Source organism: Chanos chanos, chromosome 2 (genome assembly GCF_902362185.1).
Source record: "Chanos chanos chromosome 2, fChaCha1.1, whole genome shotgun sequence".
Taxonomy (NCBI): domain Eukaryota; kingdom Metazoa; phylum Chordata; class Actinopteri; order Gonorynchiformes; family Chanidae; genus Chanos; species Chanos chanos.
Genome location: NC_044496.1, coordinates 31,856,327 through 31,876,006, shown reverse-complemented (window position 1 = coordinate 31,876,006; position 19,680 = coordinate 31,856,327). Strand labels below are relative to the sequence as shown.

At 42.4% G+C, this 19,680-nt stretch overlaps 1 protein-coding gene across 1 annotated transcript in view; it reads right to left on the bottom strand.

The window, feature by feature from the left end:
- Positions 1-19,680, bottom strand: part of magi2b (membrane associated guanylate kinase, WW and PDZ domain containing 2b) — a 117,734-nt gene that overhangs the window by 3,045 nt on the left and 95,009 nt on the right. Inside the window, exons 12-20 of the mRNA XM_030794276.1 lie at positions 12,151-12,182; positions 7,555-7,732; positions 6,584-6,625; positions 5,774-5,889; positions 5,285-5,477; positions 4,983-5,159; positions 2,009-2,194; positions 1,502-1,868; positions 607-772 (exon numbers count right to left, since the gene is read on the bottom strand). Coding sequence (XP_030650136.1) covers positions 607-772; positions 1,502-1,868; positions 2,009-2,194; positions 4,983-5,159; positions 5,285-5,477; positions 5,774-5,889; positions 6,584-6,625; positions 7,555-7,732; positions 12,151-12,182 — 1,457 coding nt within the window. The remainder of the gene's footprint in view (positions 1-606; positions 773-1,501; positions 1,869-2,008; positions 2,195-4,982; positions 5,160-5,284; positions 5,478-5,773; positions 5,890-6,583; positions 6,626-7,554; positions 7,733-12,150; positions 12,183-19,680) is intronic.

The following is a 19,680-nucleotide window of genomic DNA, read 5'->3' as shown; positions in this document are numbered from 1 at the left end:
TGAAGTATCCAAATCCCCTCCTATCTTTCTTTGAGGAACACTGTTTTTAAACATTTAAATAACTTTCTCATGCATTTGTTGGCAAACTGGCGATCCTCGGCCCATCTCTGCTCCTAAAGGACTAGACCTTTCCTGGATGCTGCTCTTGTATAAAAACCATGATTACAATCACCTGCTGACATCACCGGTTTCAAATCACATAATTATTTAATTATTTTACCCCATTACTAGCCCTAAATTACCCCTGACCCAACTTTTTTTGGAATGCGTTACAGCCCTGAATGGCCGAAATGGATGTATATTTACAAATGAAATGAAGTTGACCAGATAAAACATGAAATATCTCGTGTTCATATTGTCTACAATGAAATACAAGTCAAAGTAAATTTAGAAATCACTGCTTTCTTTTTTTATTTGCATTTTCCATACCGTCCAAACTTTTTCCGAGTTGGGTTTGTATTTCTAATGTGAATTACTGAGAGCCCCATTCTGTATCTTTGTTCAGGTGGTGCCTCTAACACCCAGAAAGGAGAAGGCCAGTCTGTTAAGCCTCTGTATTCTTTGGCGGCTTTGTGTCTGAAGGTGTAGTTCAATTTTCAGGTCTACCTGTGGTCTGTAATCTGGGACTGAATGTTGTCTGTAATCTATGAGTGGTGGGTGCCGGTAATCCATGGTGGGAGGGTGTCTGTAATCCACTGGAGGTTGGCGGTAATCTGTGTATGGAGGCTGACAGATATCTGGTTTGACATCCTGTCTGGCTTTCACCTCCGACCTGTTGTGTCCAAGACATTGAAATGAAAGGAGAACAGTTAATCACTGTGGGACAAGCTGTGTTCAAAAGGTCATTCATACATGCCCCCATTTACACATATCTTTCATGCAACTGATTATTAGCTGGGAAAAAAACATTCAATTACAAGAGTGATTCAGCGTTTAAAATGCCATGCTTAGGTCCGCTCTGGTGCTCACCTGTTGACCTGTCAGGGTGTGAGCAGTATAATCAATACAGGGATTGGTGGGAGGAATCTGAGGCTAAGTGAATCATACCTGAAAGCAACACTGTGCCAAGTTACAGAGCAGTCCTCTCGGAATGAATAAATCAGAGCAGAGCTGAGACAAGCCTGTGAATGTGGCATATTGCCCTTCCCATGGTGTGGGGAAATGTATTATTAAACAGGTAGAGATCTACAGGTAAATAATTTAACATGAGGAGATAAGTGGTGTGAGAGAGAGAGAGAGAGAGAGAGAGAGAGAGAGAGAGAAAAGGTATGCTTTCATTAAGGTGAGAGATGATGGCCTTTCAGGGCCTCTCCTGAACACACCACAGATAACAAAAAAACAAAACACAGAGAAACCACAGCCCAGCACAAGGCATCGAAACTGGTAGTTCCTCCTTCTCTTTCGCTCTTCTGCTATTGATACATAAATTCACATTTATATAAAAGTGTAAATTTCTCTCTGTTGCTGAGATGAGGCAGGAGGTGGGTCTTGTACCCTTTACCTGCTGTCATGAAGGTAGAGTGGGGCTGGTGGAGGTACTGGTGCTGAGCTGAGTGGAGCCTGGGGGACCACAGGTACACATTGCTCCAGCACGGGGGCAGCCTGACTCACTGATGGGCCGGACTGCAGCGCCTCCAGGCCGGCCTGACTCACTGGCAGACTGGCATGAGTCACTACTGGGCTGCTCTCAGTAGGTCCTGGGCTTGGTTCTGTTATCTGTGGGTTTGGCTGTGTGGTGGCAGGGCTGGGGTGTGGAGCTGGAGGGCTCTGTTGAGCCGTGGGGCTGGACTGGGTCTGGGGACTCTGCCGCTGGGCCACCATGGGGCTCTGTTTCTCTGAGTTAGGGCCCGAATGAGGACCATTCACATCTGGGATCAACACAGTGTCAAAAAAGACATTTAAACTGAATTCTTTACAATTCCACTACTTTCTGATGTGCTACTCACACGTATGCATACATCTTCAATACTGAACGCAGTCATAAAGAAACATACACACACACACACACCTTCCTCTGGGATGATGTGCAGGGTGACTGTGAGGCCAGCATCCTTGATCAGTTTGACAATGTCAGCGTGGGGCATGTTGATTATGGACTGACTGTTCACAGCCATGATACGATCACCAACCCTCAGCCTCCCACAGCGATCCGCTGGACTGCCCTCAATTATTCGCCCAATCTTATGTGGCACAGCTGGAAACAAAACATACAGCCAAATCAGTACATAACACTGTTCTGAAAACAGAAACACACACGCGTGCGCGCGCACACACACACACACACACACACACACACACAAATACACCTCATTTTGGGACTAGACCCTGAAGTTCACAAACTGCCATGGATCCTTTATGGAGAGACAGGTCATGAGGAGTGACTGAATACATAAAGGTCCTTTATGGAGAGACGGGTCATAAGGAGTGTTGGGCAGACACTGTGCAGCTTTCAGAAAGAAAAGGACATTTGTAAACCTTTAGTGTTCCTTAGTAATTGAAGTTGCAGTTGTGTAAACTCCCCCCCTCTTTTTTACCCTTCCTTATCTCTTTCTATCATTCTCACTCAGGCTCTCTATCCCCATCCCCTTTGATCCCAGTTCTCCCTAACATCCCCGGGAGGTTAGTTCCTGGTGAGAATGGAATTCGGACTATGCCACAGACCACATCTGCATTGGTCCACTCAGGCACAAACTATGTAAGACAAAAGAAAAATGAAACTAACCACATGACGTTATCAAATAAGTATGCGTGTCGAGCCATAACCATTCCTATTGCCATAAAAGCGCGGTAAGAATTAATAATAACCAGGTGCCAAGTCACGAGCAGCTAACTGAATGACCATCGGTGTAACTGTACTGTTCGTAATGATAAAGAAACCATATTTGGTCTTGTTCGGAAGCATAAAATGCGGCAGATACGAGTAAGCTAACATAATTTTACCATACTTTAATGGGAAAAAGCTATGTAAAATTATTTCAACCGAGCTCAAATTAATACTTTCTAAATTTCAAGGCGTGTCTCCTCCCTTCAGGCAGAGACACCCCCCAAAAGGATAGCACCCCCTCTGAAAATCAGATAAAATGCAGACTCCCTATCCTACACTTCAGCTACGGTAAGGTTCAGGTCCACTTGATTTCCGGTTGTATCAGCCGTAATGTAAGTCCGTTCTGTCCTGCTCGTCTCGAAGAAGAATTGGCACAGGCTCACCGCTACGGAAGATCTGCGACGCTAAAAGACCTTCCCGACACGAAGTCTCGCTCACGGTCTCCTACTGCCAACCTTGGTAACTCCGGTCTTTCATACCTGAACGTGGCTGGGCCTGCTCTTCTTCCTCATCCCTTTTCTCTCCTTCCCTTACTACACTTTAGTGTGTAAGTAACTCCACTAGAACATCACTCAGACAGTTCTTTTGGTTAAGCGTGCCTCCTTGTGAGTAATGCCTCATACTCGCGTAGTTGTTCGTTCATAGGTACTTTCGGTAACGAGGATATTGTTGTTGTCTACCGTTAGTTGTTTGTCTTCTTGTGAAGTAGTTTAGATGCTGTTGTATGTGTCTGTATCGCGGATGTGCCTTAATTCCACCTGATTTCCAATTTATTCAACATTAGATTCATTCTGTACCGTTTGAATTTGATCGTTGTAATATACGTGTACGTTCGTATTCCTACTCTTTGAGTACGTGATAAGTTATTTCCAAGTTACTGAATATGATGATCCAGGAACTTAGTTAGCTAGAAGTATTGAATTCGAAGAGTATTATTGTACCTGCTACTTTAATGCTGTTATTTATTAGATGTACAGCTAATGAAGAGTTATTCTGAATAATTCCTAGGTTCAGTGTTCAGAGCACTGAGCTATAAATGGTTTTCAGAATATGATTTCACTGGGTTCAGGTTGCAAAATAAGGTTATGGTAACAGCTAAGTGATATTAGTATTAAGTCTAATATTCACAGTGAACCATTAACCAGGATTTCTCTTTACCATTGGCACGACAGGAGTGACTGAATGTACCTCGAATTGTGAAGGCTACAGCAGGGGGCAGAGCCTTCTCTTACAGAGCCCCACAGTTATGGAACTGCCCCCCACTTGGTGTTGCAGATTCACACACAGTCTCTATATTTAAGTCAAGGCTGAAAACTTATCTGTTTAGCCAAGCCTTTGCTAACAGCTCTTTACTAGGTAAAAGAGCAGATCTGGAGGGTTCTCAGCCATAGAGTGTTTGATGAACTGGGCTGTTTGGATGCTGTCCCTGCCCCTCCCCCCACTCTAACAGGTTCACTCTGGTGGAGTGGGTGGCCGCATTGTGTCCCAGAGAGCCCTCATGTCCGTATTACCTTCTAGCTTTTCCTTTTAGCTATGCTGTAATAGCTAGTCTTGCCGGAGTCCCTGCCTGCACTCGACACACGATGTACATTGTCCCTTAACCATTATGTGGAAATGAACATATCTAACAATGTCTCTCTCTCTCTGTTGAGCCACACATGCTACTCCTGAGATATCAGTGATCTTGACTCCTCCTGCCCTCTAGACCGATCCATCCTGGTGTTCTCATCGTTCACCCCCCTGTCAGCCTCCTGTCAGCATCGCCATCCCCTTTGTTTGTGTTCTGATTGTACTTTCTTGAAATTGTAATTGCCCGCTGGGTCGGCACCTATTGCACACCTGTCTAGCCAAGAAGGGGTCTCCTCTCTCTGTGGCCCTTCTCAAGATTTCTCTCATTTTTTTTCCTGTTACACCTGGATTTTTGGGGAGTTTTTTTCTTGCCCACCATGAGGATTAAGTCAGGGTGTGCCGTCCTGTTTTGTTTGTTGTGGCCTGTAAAGCCCTTTGAGACTGTAAACAGTGGTATTGGGCACTAAATAAACTTGAATAGATAAAGGTCCTTTATAGAGAGACAGGTCATTGAGGAGTGACTGAATAGATAAAGGTTTTTGTGAACGAATGATTATACTGGTACAGAACAGATGTGAGTAGCACTAACTGATGGTAGCACTGGTCTCTGGTCGGTTGAGGGAGCTGATGATGACAAAGCCAAAACCCTCGTTCTCCTTGCGGTGAATCACCACATCATTGGTGGGAGGGAGGTTGACGGGACACACGGCATGACCCCGGGGAGAGCTGCTCTGATTGGACGCTTCATTTTTCCCACACAGCAGAGCTGTAGAAACAATAGAAACAATAACTATCAAACATGACAAAACAAATACTGGAAAAGTTATACAGAACAAGTCAGACTTTGGCTGATCTTTAGCAGCATTTTCACACAGGAGAACTGATTCTCACCCTGTGGGGGCACCCGCCTTCTGACGGTGAGTGTCACCTGACCGTTGCGAGCAGCAGCGTGCATGAGGTCAATAACATAGCGATGAGGTTTCCCGGCAACAAGCATCCCATCCACCGACAGCAGCTCGTCTCCGGCACGCAGCCTTCCGTCCCGCTCCGCAGGGCTGTTCTCTATAATTGCTCCAATGACAATCTGCACAGACAAAAGAATTGCACAGTAATTTACACCAATGAGCAGAACAAAATGCCTCTCACAGTGTTACTTGAAAACCAAAGCACATTACATCATCCCTCAGCGTCATATCTATAAACGTTTGCTCTCTGCTAAATACAAGCATTAGCTAGCTCCTCTCTTCTTCTTCAGTCTTTAGAGACTGTTAGTCAGACAGGTCATGTTGGGGGCGGGGAGGGGTGTTCTGTCGGGGGGTCATTTCAGATACGTTGGACTGACAAATGACAGAGGACTGCAGCAGCCCGTCGCATACGAGCCTTGTCACGGGCATCCGCACTCACAGCCTGCACAGCCTCATCTCCACCCAGGATCCGAAAGCCAAACCCCGTCTTCTCCCGCAGCAGGTGCACTTCCACTTCCTGGTACTCCGGCCCTGCAGGAGCATAGGAGTCCTCATTAATGCAGCACGTTTCTCTCCACAGAGAACTCCAGCCATACAAAGCAAATCGATAAACCCAATAATAGCATTATTTATTATGGGAGTCCAAAAACGAAAATATATGTCATAGCTTGAGGTGCATTTTCACAAGGCTCAGTACTGGTAAATATGCAGCATTTCTCCCAAAATGCCAACAGACAAGTTTGGGCCTCCTCATTTGTCAAACATTTATTTAACTGAACTGTTGACAGAGTACAGAGCCATGCATGAAAAGGTCACCCTTGGTCCCCTGAGACCCCTGTAACCTTTTCCAGACTCTAATGAGATTCCTCGTGTAAATGATCAAAACATGCACAATTAGATTTCAGAAAGGAATCTCTATTTAATTAAATTAAGAGAAGAAAACAAAACCAAATCCCAACCCTGTTTGCTCTTGTATTATTCCAGTGACGTTGCTTTGATATCTATGTGCCATGGGAAATGTGACTGTCTACTGCAAGCTGCAAACTGAAAATGCCTAAACATATGATGCCACTGAAAGGCCTACATTTTCAACTAAATATAGGACAAGAAACCCCAGGGAACAGAGACACAGGAACATATAAGCATCACCGAAGGACCACTCGGTGCCTCTTGTGTAACACACAGATTCCCGTGTTAACATCACGGCACCGCAAAGAATACTCGCCTGTGGAATCGGAGCCAATGGCAGGGCGCAGAGGGCCAGGCTCTGAAAAAAAACCAAACAAAATAAACATAAACCAAACAACCCTCTCCTCTCTCTACCACAACCAAAACAGCTTTCTCCTCTCTCTACCATAACCAAAACAGCTTTCTCTTCTCTCTACCTTAACCAAAACAACTTTCTCCTCTCTCCACCATAACCAAAACAGCTTTCTCCTCTCTCTATCATAACTAAAGCAGCTTTCTCCTCTCTCTACCTTAACCCAAACAACTTTCTCTTCTCTCCACCATAACCAGAACAGCTTTTTCCTCTCTCTACCATAACCAAAACAGCTTCCTCCTCTCTCCACCATAACCAGTCTCAACCTCCCGCTGTGATCATTTCTCCAGGCTCTCACGAAGAAGGCGTGAGCCTCTCTATCAGTCAGGTCTTTCAGATTGTATATTCAGTGACAGACTAAATATAGGGCAAGACTCTGCTATCCAAATCTAGAAGCAAAGCAGACCATTCTAGTATACTAACCCTATCATCACTGATATGAGGCATCATATATTTATACTGTCTATAATCTCACAGCTTTATTTTGTTTCATCTCTGATTTAATAAAATGCTGTGTAAGTGAATGGAGTAATCCTCAAAGCACTCTTCCACTGTGACCACTGAGTGACATATAAAAGCAGGTATTTGTGATAAATTTGTGCTGGGCACAGTACTTTTCAAACATCTCTTTCACAGTATTATTACAGCCTAAACACATCCATCTGACACAACCAGTCAGAAAAACAAGTCTGTGATTTTCTAATACAAAGAGTAGAGGCATAATTTCTGTTGGGGATCATACACTACGTTCATTTACAGAGAGGAGCTTATGGCATTTATTGACCTTATTCAAAAACAGTCCAATTGGATTTCAGGGTCTGAGCTCATAATTCTCATTTAGGGTTGGTCACATGGAGACGCACAAAGTCACTCACGTCTGCTCTCGTAAATGGCCCTGGACTTCTCGTAGAGGTCGTAGGGGTCAGGTTTGCTGAGGTAAACACCCTCTGTGTCTGGCAAGGAGGAGTGGTGGAGCACTGGGGTGAGGTGAGAGACATTTTGTGGGATTGCAGGGGCTGAAAGGCTGTTTTGGGGGCTTCCCTGGGGGTCCCACTGCAACACACACAAACACACACTTTGTTCTGAGTACAGTGAGGGCAGGTCAGAGTCTTAGGGATACAGACAGTTGGTTAACAGTTGTTCTCCACTGTATGCTGAGCAACACCACCCCCAGCATAACGTATGAAAACTTTATAACTCCAACTAAATTAATAACTTGGTTAACTAAATTAGCAAAAAGACTGAAAATGAAAAATAACTGAACCTAATGTCAGTCTTCACACTAAAGCTTTTTCTTTAAGTGTTTATAAGGGTGTTTTTGTGTACATACATGCATTCACAGACTTAAGGGTCAAATGAGGCAATGTTAGTACGAAGACTGTGAATGAAAGCATTACACTGAGGTGATTTCATGTAAAAAGATTTTGTGAACCTTATGCTTTGGACGAACTCACCGACTTTTAATGAAACCAGGACAAGTGTCATAAATAGTGACAGGATGCTGCAAGTGTCAGTGTGATTCAAATCTTATGTTCATGCTTCAGAAACATATACACTACACCCTATAAAACAGCAAACAGCACATACACTAAATCCTATAAAACACAGCACATATACACCACACCCTATAAAACACAGCACATACACACTACACCCTATAAAACACAGCACACAGCACATATACACTACACCCTATAACACACAGCACACAGCACATACACACTACACCCTATAAAACACAGCACATATACACCACACCCTATAAAACACAGCACATATACACCACACCCTATAAAACACAGCACATATACACCACACCCTATAAAACACAGCACATATACACCACACCCTATAAAACACAGCACATATACACCACACCCTATAAAACACAGCACATATACACCACACCCTATAAAACACAGCACATACACACTACACCCTATAAAACACAGCACACAGCACATATACATTATACCCTATAAAACACAGTACACAGCACATACACACTACACCCTATAAAACACAGCACATATACACCACACCCTATAAAACACAGCACATATACACTACACCCTATAAAACACAGTACACAGCACATATATATTATACCCTATAAAACACAGTACACAGCACATATACGCTACACCCTATAAAACGCAGCACATATACACTACACCCTATAAAACACAGCACATACACACTACACCCTATAAAACACAGCACACAGCACATATACACTACACCCTATAACACATAGCACACAGCACATGTACACTACACCCTATAAAACACAGTACACAGCACATATACATTATACCCTATAAAACACAGTACACAGCACATATACGCTACACCCTATAAAACGCAGCACATATACACTACACCCTATAAAACACAGCACATATACGCTACACCCTATAAAACACAGCACACAGCACATACAGCAGGGGTGGGCAAATCCAGTCCTGGAGGGCTGGTGTCCTGCCGGTTTTTGTTTTCACCTCTTAGCTACCTGTTGATTTTCACTTTGATAACAGGTGTGCATGCTCTTCAGCCAATCAGAGACTATATTTAATTGGTTGACAAGAAGAACAGCAGGACCATGGCCCTCCAGGGCCGGATTTGCCCACCCCTGACATACAGAGTCACTATTGCACATCCCTGTTCAGCTTTAACAGTTTGCTTCACTGTGGTTTTGTTTATATAAGCTAATAATCAACAGCGTTTATAACTCACATATTTTTAAATCCATGTATTACCATTGGGAGTGAGATGTCAAACAGCTTAATAGACTGTTATTACATTAGCTCAGAGGAGCATACTGATGTCATGACAGGACATTTGCTGTGTCTCACCTAGGTAAATACCAACCTCAGCGAATAGCAGCCAATCTCAGCCAACAGTAGCCAATAACAACAAATCTCAGCTGATAGTAGCCAATAGCAGTGAATCTCAGCCTCTCATCTTGCAAATGTGTGTTATGTTTTATTATTTATATCTATTCTATTTACTGGTGTATTTAGGACCATAGTTAATGAGAGGACCCTAATTTGTATATTCATATAAACTTGTGTAGGTGGACGCAGAATAAAACTGAAAAAAGGAATGGCAGGTTCACCTATTACTCAGACCTCATACACTCTGGCTCCAACAACCCCAAGGCTTTCTTCTCCACAATAAACAATCTTCTCAAGCCCACTGGCAACATTCTCAAAACCTTTACTGTCAATAAGTGTAACTCTTTCCTTTCATTTTTCCAAACTAAAATTGTAACCATTTACAGAAATCTGACCACCTCCCCTGCCCTCCTCAGCTCCCAAAGTGCGTCTCTCCAATTCACCACTCAGCCCCTGTCTCAGTTCTCCTCTGTTTCCCCAATGGAACTGGCCAACATCATGGTGGGAATGAAAAGCTCCAACTGCATTCTGGATCCCATCCCATCCAGCTTAATCAAGGACTGTCTCCTGGTTCTCTCCTCACTCATCACACTGATCATAAACGCCTCCCTCAGTTCTGGTTCAGTCTCCCAAACGCTCAAACTGGCTGCTGTCACCCCCATTTTCAAAAAACCTGGACTCAACCCCGACATCATGTGCAATTTCCATCCCATCTCCAGTCTCCCCTTTCTCTCAAAAATACTGGAACGTGTTGTCACCTCCCAAATCAAAGCCCACCTCAGCTCAAACGACGTATTCGAACCATTTCAATCTGGTTTCCGTTCACAGTACAGCACAGAATCGGCTCTGCTCAAAGTCACCAATGACCTACTCCTCTCCTCAGACTCTGGCCACCTCAGCATTTTCATCCTCCTCGACCTCACCGCCGCTTTTGCAGGACTGTATCATGCAGGACCAAGCACCGGACCTGGGGCGATAGAGCTTCTCCATTGCTGCCCCCTCCCTCTGGAACTCCCTCCCCCAACACATCCGAGACTGCGCTGAACTATCATTATCCCTCCTTAAAACCCACCTCTTTCGAATTGCTTTTAATCTATGATTAACACTGCATCTTATACCCTTTTATTGCATTGATTTTACGACTTTTTAGTCAAGTGCCTCTGACTCTTATTTCTTATTTTATTGTTTCTTATGTTCTCTTATTATTTTTCTTATGATTATGATTCTTTTACTGATTATTTTATGCTTGTTAAGCGTCTTTGAGTATCATGAAAAGCGCTCAACAAATAAAATGCATTATTATTATTATAGCTGAAGTGTTTCCAGTGTGAGTTTTACTGGACAGTTCCAATGTGGGTAGTGTTACACTAACTGGGTACAGTCACAATCAGACAAGGAAGCCAGCCATTCCCAGCACATTTGTTTATAAACTCTAACAGAAAACAGAATCTGTGAATCTGTCTTTTTTGACCATATGATCCTTGTGTGTGAGTGTGTATCTGTGTGTGAAGGGTAAAGAGAGGGGGGGGGATGAAAGACAGAAAAAGAAAGAGCATAAAGAAAGATCAGATTCTGCACAACTGAACTCAAAAGAAAAAAAGAGCAAACAGTGAAACTCATACGGACCATATGAGCCACTCTAGTACAAGAGGGCCCCGCAGAGCTCTGGCTTAAACTCTTTGAGAGCTCTTAAACTCTATGAGAGCCCTGGCTTAAACTCTATGAAATCTCTGGCTTAAATTTTGTGAGAGCTCTGGCTTAAATTCTATGAGAGTTCTGGCTTAAACTCTATGAGAGCTGTGACTTAAACTCTATGAGAGCTGTGACTTAAACTCTATGAGAGCTCTTAAACTCTATGAGAGCTCTTAAACTCTATGAGATCTCTGGCTTAAACTCTATGAGATCTCTGGCTTAAATTCTGTGAGAGCTCTCGCTTAGATTCTATGAGAGCTTCACGTGACACTGAGTGCTGCCTCAGGACTATATCCTGTGCTCCCAAATGCCTATGAGCCACTGAATGAGTCTCTTCAGAATCACAAGTGCAACACAGACACAACACCACTGTCCACTACTACAATTACAGAACATCCCTACTGTCCCCTAACACAGAGACATAACATCACTACTGTCCCCTAACACAGAGACACAACACAACTACTGTCCACTAACACAGAGACACAACACCACTACTATCCACTAACACAGAGACACAACACCACTACTGTCCCCTAACACAGAGACACAACACAACTACTGTCCACTAACACAGAGACACAACACCACTACTGTCCCCTAACACAGAGACACAACATCACTGTCCACTAAAATAGAGACACAACACCAGAATTCATATCTCTTCATGAAAGTTATGTTCACCCCATAACACACATACGGAGACACAGACACCCACACCTCATTCATTCTGTGCCTAGTGACTAGTCTTCATCGTAAATATTCTCTAATACTCTTAGAGTTCGTGGGGCAGTTTCAGTGCAAAAATGTGTTCAAGGCCACAGTTAAAATCCAGAGAAAAGGAAGAGAAATAACCATAAAAATCTTTCACAGAACATGTACCTGCTTAGAGGCATCCCAGGGAGAGAAGTGACCTGAAAAAGAAACAAAAAGTGTTAGAGACAGAGTGAAAGGAGGGGGTGGTCACAGCGAGAGAGAGAGAGAGAGAGAGAGAGAGAGAGAGAGAGAGAGAGAGAGAGAGAAAGAGAGAGAGAGAGAGAGAGAGAGAGATTCATCCACTTCATAAAAGATTAAGTCATCAACAAAGATGGATAAAACTGGTTTCATAATATGCACACAATATTGCCAAAGTGTCTCTCCCTCTCATTTCTTCTTTTATTTCTCATGTATTGCCATATCTCTGATGAGTTGTGGGGTTGCATTTCTCTGCTATCTAGTTGCATCATTAGCTGGAGACTCATTATCATACGTCTTGGCAGAATAAGCCACATGTGTGGAGCTGTCAGTGAAAAACCGTCAAATATCAGGAATTTGGCCTTAACAGACAGAACAGACTACAATGCACTGGAGACAATAACATTGTCAAAGTAAATTCGACATCCTGAGTAGAATGAAAATGATCAGATCTGTAAATGTGAGCACAAACACCATGGTTTTTATTTTCCCCACTGGTCATGAAATGACGCTGCGATTCAAACACTGGGGTGCATTCCTTATCACACTGCTATTTCACACTTATCACAAGGAATTGAACTGTGTGTGTGTGTGTGTGTGTGTGTGTGTGTGCGCGCGTGTGCATGTGTAAGTGAGGTTGAGAGATGGTGGTGGTTCTACGACAAATAGTAAATACGTGCAACTCATGACTGTGTGCAGCTATAACATTAAAAATAACATTAAAACCACCAGAGACAGCATTTCATATATCAAAACAAAAGGAATCAGGTTATCAGCTTGTAAACTGCATACTGTAACAACTGGATTTAAATAACAGACAAACTGTTCAAAATGCCTGTTCCATTTCTAATGACCCCTTAACAAACTTAAGATTTCAATACAACACTCTTCAGTTGCATTGCCCATCACCGTCCTGGCCTGGCCAATCACTGTCCAAATCTCATTCATGCTTCAGTAAAGTGCCTGTTCTTTCTCCCTCCCTCCCCCTCTCTCTCTCTCTCTAATACAGTGCTCAAATTCAGCTGGACTGTTGTTGACTGCTCCATCAGTGCTATGGAGGGTGCCGGCAGAGCACTGTGAGGTGTGAGAGATGTGTGATACTCAGATGTGAGAGAGGGAAGAGGACTGCTGGGAGCAGGTCATGCTCCCTGTGATATTTAGAGGTGTGTGTGGAATCAGGGCAGTCCTCAGATCAGCACCCACAGCTACAGCTGGAATGATGCCTGAGCTATCCATGGTCCTGAATCTGCCTCAGCAATGAGACCAAATCAAACAGGCTAAACCAATAAAACAGGCTAAACAGGCGCTGCAGTGAGTATGTTTCTGTCTGTCTGTCTGTCTGTCTGTCTATCTATCTATCTATCTATCTATCTATCTATCTATCTATCTAATCTGTCTGTCTGTCTGTCTGTCTGTCTATCTATCTATCTATCCACACACACACACACACACACACACACACACACACATATGTACCGTAAATTCTCAAATAAAAGCCAGGTCTCATATAACGGCCGGGTCTCAAATTATAGACGGAGTGCTGCCTGTTTAGGCAAATAAAGGCCAGTTCCAAATGCTGGCCGGGTTAAAAAAAATCTTTCTTTTTAATAGATATTAACATACCAATAGTGTTCTAACTCACATGGATTGTGGTCACTGTAGGACTATGTGTGTTAATGACCCATTATTAGTATTCAGGGACAACACTGCCAAAACTCTCTCCTTCCTATTTCCTAGGCGTTATTTCATTATTTCTATTAGTTATTTCATATTTCAGCACGTCTTAACGGTACTTGGAAAAAAGTCACGGAAAGGGAAAAAGGTCTGATTTTAGATGGCGTAGGTACAGTAGGGACATGTTTGCTGGTGAGATGGAAACAGAGGAACAAATTTTACCTTTGAACATGTCATTATTTAAACCTGTACAACCTTTATCCTCCTTGATTAACAATTAAAACAAATAATTCACATAATAATCAACACTAATCAACATAAATATAGTAAACGATTACCAATTTCATTTTGTGGTGGAATTACTGTTCTTTGCAAACTATTGCATCATTTGCTATATCCACAGATTTCAATCTGTAAATAGGCGCTTTCGGACCGAACAGTTCTAGGGTCTTATTTGATAGGAACTACCCCATGGGGAGCTTCCCCTAGAACTAGATACGTTCTAGGGCTTTTTTCTGTTTGCATTCGCACCGCCATTAGGAACGCTGAGGTGACGTAAGGTGGCTGACAGTACAGCAGCTAAGAGATGTTGTTTACGACTAACCAGGATAGATGCACATTTTTAAGTACAAATGTAATGACTTTTAAGACCTTTTAAATACCTCCAAAGGGGAAAAAAAATACCATTACTGCGGCAAAAGAAATCGACAAACTAGACTACATTATACACAATTAATGAGTTTTATTGAATTTGAATGACAGAAATATTGAGTGCACATTAGATAACATATAATTGCCTTCTCATTGACGAAAATAAAACTGTATGGCAATAGACCCAGTCCAATGGAAAAAAAATGTCCCCCTGCATTTATGTGTTTACCACCGCAGTAGCAGTGAGTGACTCGACGGGCAGTACTTTTCGGGTGCTAGCATAGCGCTTGTGCCTGATGCTTGCTCGCAGCATCGTGTTTTTTTTTTTTCTTTTTCCCGGCCGTAGCCCTCAAATCGTAAGCTAGATAAACACATTCTTATTTTAGGTTAAAATGCGGATCACAGCCACACAAGCGGACACACAAGCACCTACCGAAGCGGAGTGTACGCTACCTCATAAACATAAAACAATGTTTCTCCTCCTACAATTCCAGACAGTTTAAGACATTTCAGACATGACTAAGTGTACTAAATGTACACTTGTACTAAATATACTAAATGTAACACGTTCTAAGACTTTATATTTTGTACGGATCTTTAAAAATGGCGGTTGCAATCATCTATGCCTGCGTCTGAACCAATGGCTATACACCTACATCACAATGTTCCTATTGCGCTTCGAAAGTTCCTATTGCGCACCCTGAAGTAGGAGCTAAAAAGGCCCCTCAAAACGGCGTTCTAAGAACTATAGGCGCTTTCGCACCAGAGGAACTTTTCCATAGTTCTTAGAACTATTGGAGAAAGTACCACCCTTTTCGCGTGTTCGCACCGCAGGAACTTAGAACTATTTTAGTTCTTAGAACGCCGTTTTGCGGGGCCTTTTAAGGTCCTACTTCAGGGTAGGTACTTTCGCAGCGCAATAGGAATCTTGTGACGAAGGTGTACAGCCATTGGTCCAGACGCAGATGATTTTTTAAAGATCCGCGCAAAATATCTTAGAACGTATTACATTTATCTTAGAACATATTACATTTAGTTTTTGATATTCATGTCTAAAATTGTCTGGAATTGTAGGAGGGGAAACATGGTTTTATGTTTTATTTTACCGGTATTTTATATCCCCCAACAATGACCATTTTTGCAACGTCCAATGTATATTTGTACATTGAAGAGGTAGCGTAAACTCCGCTTCGGTAGGTGCTTGTGTGTCCGCTTGTGTGGCTGTGATCCGCATTTTAACCTAAAATAAGAATGTGTTTATCCAGTTTACGATTTGAGAGCTGCGGCGGGGAAAAAGTAAAAACCAAAAACACAACGCTGCGAGCAAGTGTCAGGCACAAGCGCTATGCTAGTTATATGTTATCTAATGTGCACTCAATATTTCTGTCATTCAAATTCAATAAAACTCATTAATTGTGTATACTGTAGTCTAGTTTGTCGATTTCTTTTGCCGCAGTAATGGTATTTTTTCCCTTTGGAGGTATTTAAAAGGTCTTAAAAGTCATTACATTTGTACTTAAAAATGTGCATCTATCCTGGTTAGTCGTAAACAACATCTCTGCTGTACCGTCGGCCGCCTTACGTCACTTCAGCATTCCTAATGGCGGTGCGAATGCAAACAGAAAAAAGCCCTAGAACGTATGTAGTTCTAGGGGAAGCTCCCCAGGGGGTAGTTCCTATCAAATGAGACCCTAGAACTGTTCGGTCCGAAAGCGCCTTACTGTACGTTCACACTGAGAGCGGCGAGAGCGTCAAGAGTCGCCCAAACCTCCCTGCCAACGACGCTGTTGAACACTGTGGACGCTCTGCCGTTGATGAAATAGGCGGGTACAAGTTCCTTCGGAAAGCTTGGTTATGCAAATGTTTTTAAAGGGGCTATAAAGCAAACAAACAGGTCGAGCGGTATCTTTGTGCTGACTGACCACCAGTAGGCTATAAGTTAACCTTATGAGATATTTTAAATGTGAAGGTGCGAAATCGACCGATGACAGAAATAAATAAACAATGCTAATTACATATTTCGTAACAAAATTAACTAATGAAAAACACTACTTAAAAGCTTTTTGTTGTTGTGTGTCTTTTGTGTTAATGATAGGCTAGGTCAAATTCCAGCATGGAGTTTATAGGACACGTTTACTAGCCTTGGTCTTTAATTAACACTAACGTTTGTGCATAACCTACATTACAGTACAACATGTGGAAACCCACCACCGATATAATCAGTTTCTCCTCCATTTTGCTTAGGACCAAAAGTTTTGTGGGAACAATAGTTTATACTGTTGTGTTCTCTACAATTCTCTAGAGCGGAGCACTTCCAAGTTTCTATTGGTTGCCGCCCAACCGCGTCATATCTCATTACCATAAAGTTAACCGAACTTCAACTGTATTTTGACGCCCAAACACCCCTCGCCGCGACGCCCTTTGCCGCGACGCTCTTCGCCGCTTAAAGACGCTGGCTCTCATTGAAAATGAATGACTTCCGGTCACTTTGACGCTCTAGCCGCGCTCAGTGTGAACGTACGGTTATAATCGTTATAAGTTCCTGCGGTGCAAACACGCGAAAAAGGGGGTACTTTCTCCAACAGTTCTAAGAACTATGGAAAAGTTCCTCCTGTGCGAAAGCGCCTAATAACTGTGCTCTTCGTTCTCTCCCCAAGTTCAGATAATACTGGTACATTAAAATAATCTGCGAAAATTCTGCACTTTGAATGCCCATGAAGCATCTGCTTTTGTGCGGTCTGTGTGCTAAACTTTATTATCAGCACCATATCATTATAATCTGACACAAACTGCCTGTAGTAGACCTACTATTTTTATCCTTTAAATACAGTATAGTAAAGGCTATATTCAAGTAGTATGTAAGGATAAATTAGAAATGAAACATTACTACAATATTACAAAAAAAAAACCACACAACTACAAAAAGGACAAATCATACATAATGGCCTGTCTCTAATAATTGCCTGTCTCAATTAAAGGCCTGGTTCTTTCTTCAGTTGAGGTAAATAATGGCCCTGGCCACTACTTGCAAATTTACCGTATATACACATACATAATATACATTGTGATAATATAATAGACACTGTGTTGTTTATGATTATTTATAATCCAGTCACTTAAAACAGTTTGCAAAGGCCGTCTAAAATTCTGACTGATTCACTCTGATCCCACTGCCGGTCCCAAATGCACTGTGGAGGGGCAGAACTGTGAACACAGCCAGCAATCACAGGGACCTTGGCACTGATCCGGCACTGAGATTGGACTGTCTGGCACTTGGCTTCAGCCCTTCCTGTGTCTGTCTTCCTTACAGGAGAGTGCTGTGTTTCTATCACAGACCATGTGTGCTCTGTCTATCTAATTACAGGGAGAGGGAAAGAGGGACACAGAAAGTAAGAGAGAGAGAAAGAGAGAAAGAAAGAAAGAGAGAAAGAAAGAGAAAGTAAGAGAGAGAGAGAGAGCTCACATTGCAGTGCAGCATTATGTCACTGCCTTTGCATACCGTTATTTCAGATTCATATGAGGCTATTTTTATTATGATTATTGACCATTTAATGTCCCAGTCACTCTCAGTGAGTGCCATGTTGAAATGGGAGCCATTTGTGCTGTGTGTGAATGTCACTCAGAATTCTGTGCTTTCACTCATACTCATCTGGTAAATACTGTGACACAATATACCAACTACTAGTCACATAATTCAGACAAAATCTGACAAGCTAGGTCAAACTGCACCAAGACATTCAATGTTGAAACCAAGAGTCCACCTGCAGTACTGTACTGACTGAAACACCGTCTGCTGTCTCACACCATGACCTTGTGTCAGTGATTGGTTCTACTTCTCTTTTGTAAGTGACTGAATTCTTCCTGATGATAAAAGATGTAAGTTTTTATCATATGTTTTTCCTGAAGTTTAGGACCTGTTGTTAGGACAGCCGTAGATGTTAACAAAATATTAACAAAAATAACCCCAGGTTCCCTTTTGATACAGTATCTAAAATTACCCAGAATCACTCCCCTCAATCTAGCCCTTTTACTGCAAACGATTTTGTTGAATTTTTCTCGCAAAAAATAGACTTAATTCGTCGTAATATTCAAATTGATTCATCAAATCAGACTGCCTGCACGCTCCGTTACTGTGCCTAAGATTAGTCAGGATGTGCACCCTTTAACTCAATTTAACCCTATCTCTCTAGACGCGCTGTCCAAATTGGTGCACTCTGCTAAACCAGCTTCTTGCCTCCTTGATCCCCTACCTGCTAAACTTTACATAGAGCTTTTCTCGGTTCTCGGCCCAACAATCTTAAACACTCTAAATATGTCACTTAAGTCTGGTGTTTTACCCTCCGCTATTAAAACAGCCGTGATCAGGCCTTTACTTAAAAAACCGAACCTTGACCCCGAAGCATTAAATAATTATAGGCCAATCTCTAATCTCCCGTTTCTTTCAAAAGTACTTGAAAAAATTGTAGCTGCTCAGCTGATAGCCCATATGTCCTCTAACAGTCTGTTTGAAATATTTCAGTCAGGCTTCAGGTGTTTTCACTCTACTGAAGCCGCGCTTACTAGAGTAACTAATGATCTTTTATTAGCCATGGATGCTGGTGCTACTTCTGTTCTTATTCTGCTTGATCTGAGTGCAGCATTTGACACGGTCGATCACACTATATTGTTAAAGCGCCTAGAAATCAAATTGGCATTTGTGGCCGGGCGCTCTCTTGGTTTAAATCTTATCTCTCTGAGAGAAAGCAGTGTGTCCACTCTAATAATGTGACCTCTGAATACTGTAAGCTTAACTATGATGTTCCTTAGGGATCAGTCCATGGCCCTCTTCTATTCTCTATTTACATGCTCCCTTTGGGTGACCCTATTTGTAGTTACAACATTAACTTCCATTGTTATGCTGACGATACTAAGATTTTCTTACCTATCCAGCACAATGACCGCTCTGAATTGGCTAACCTTGAGGCATGTCTTTGTGCTATTAAGGGTTGGATGTCTTCAAATTTCCTGATGCTTAACGCAGGCAAGACTGAAATGCTGGTGACTGGTCCCCCTACGCATAAGCATCTTTTTAGTGATCTTACCCTAAATTTTGACAACTGCATCACCTCTCAAAACTCTACAGCTAAAAACCTT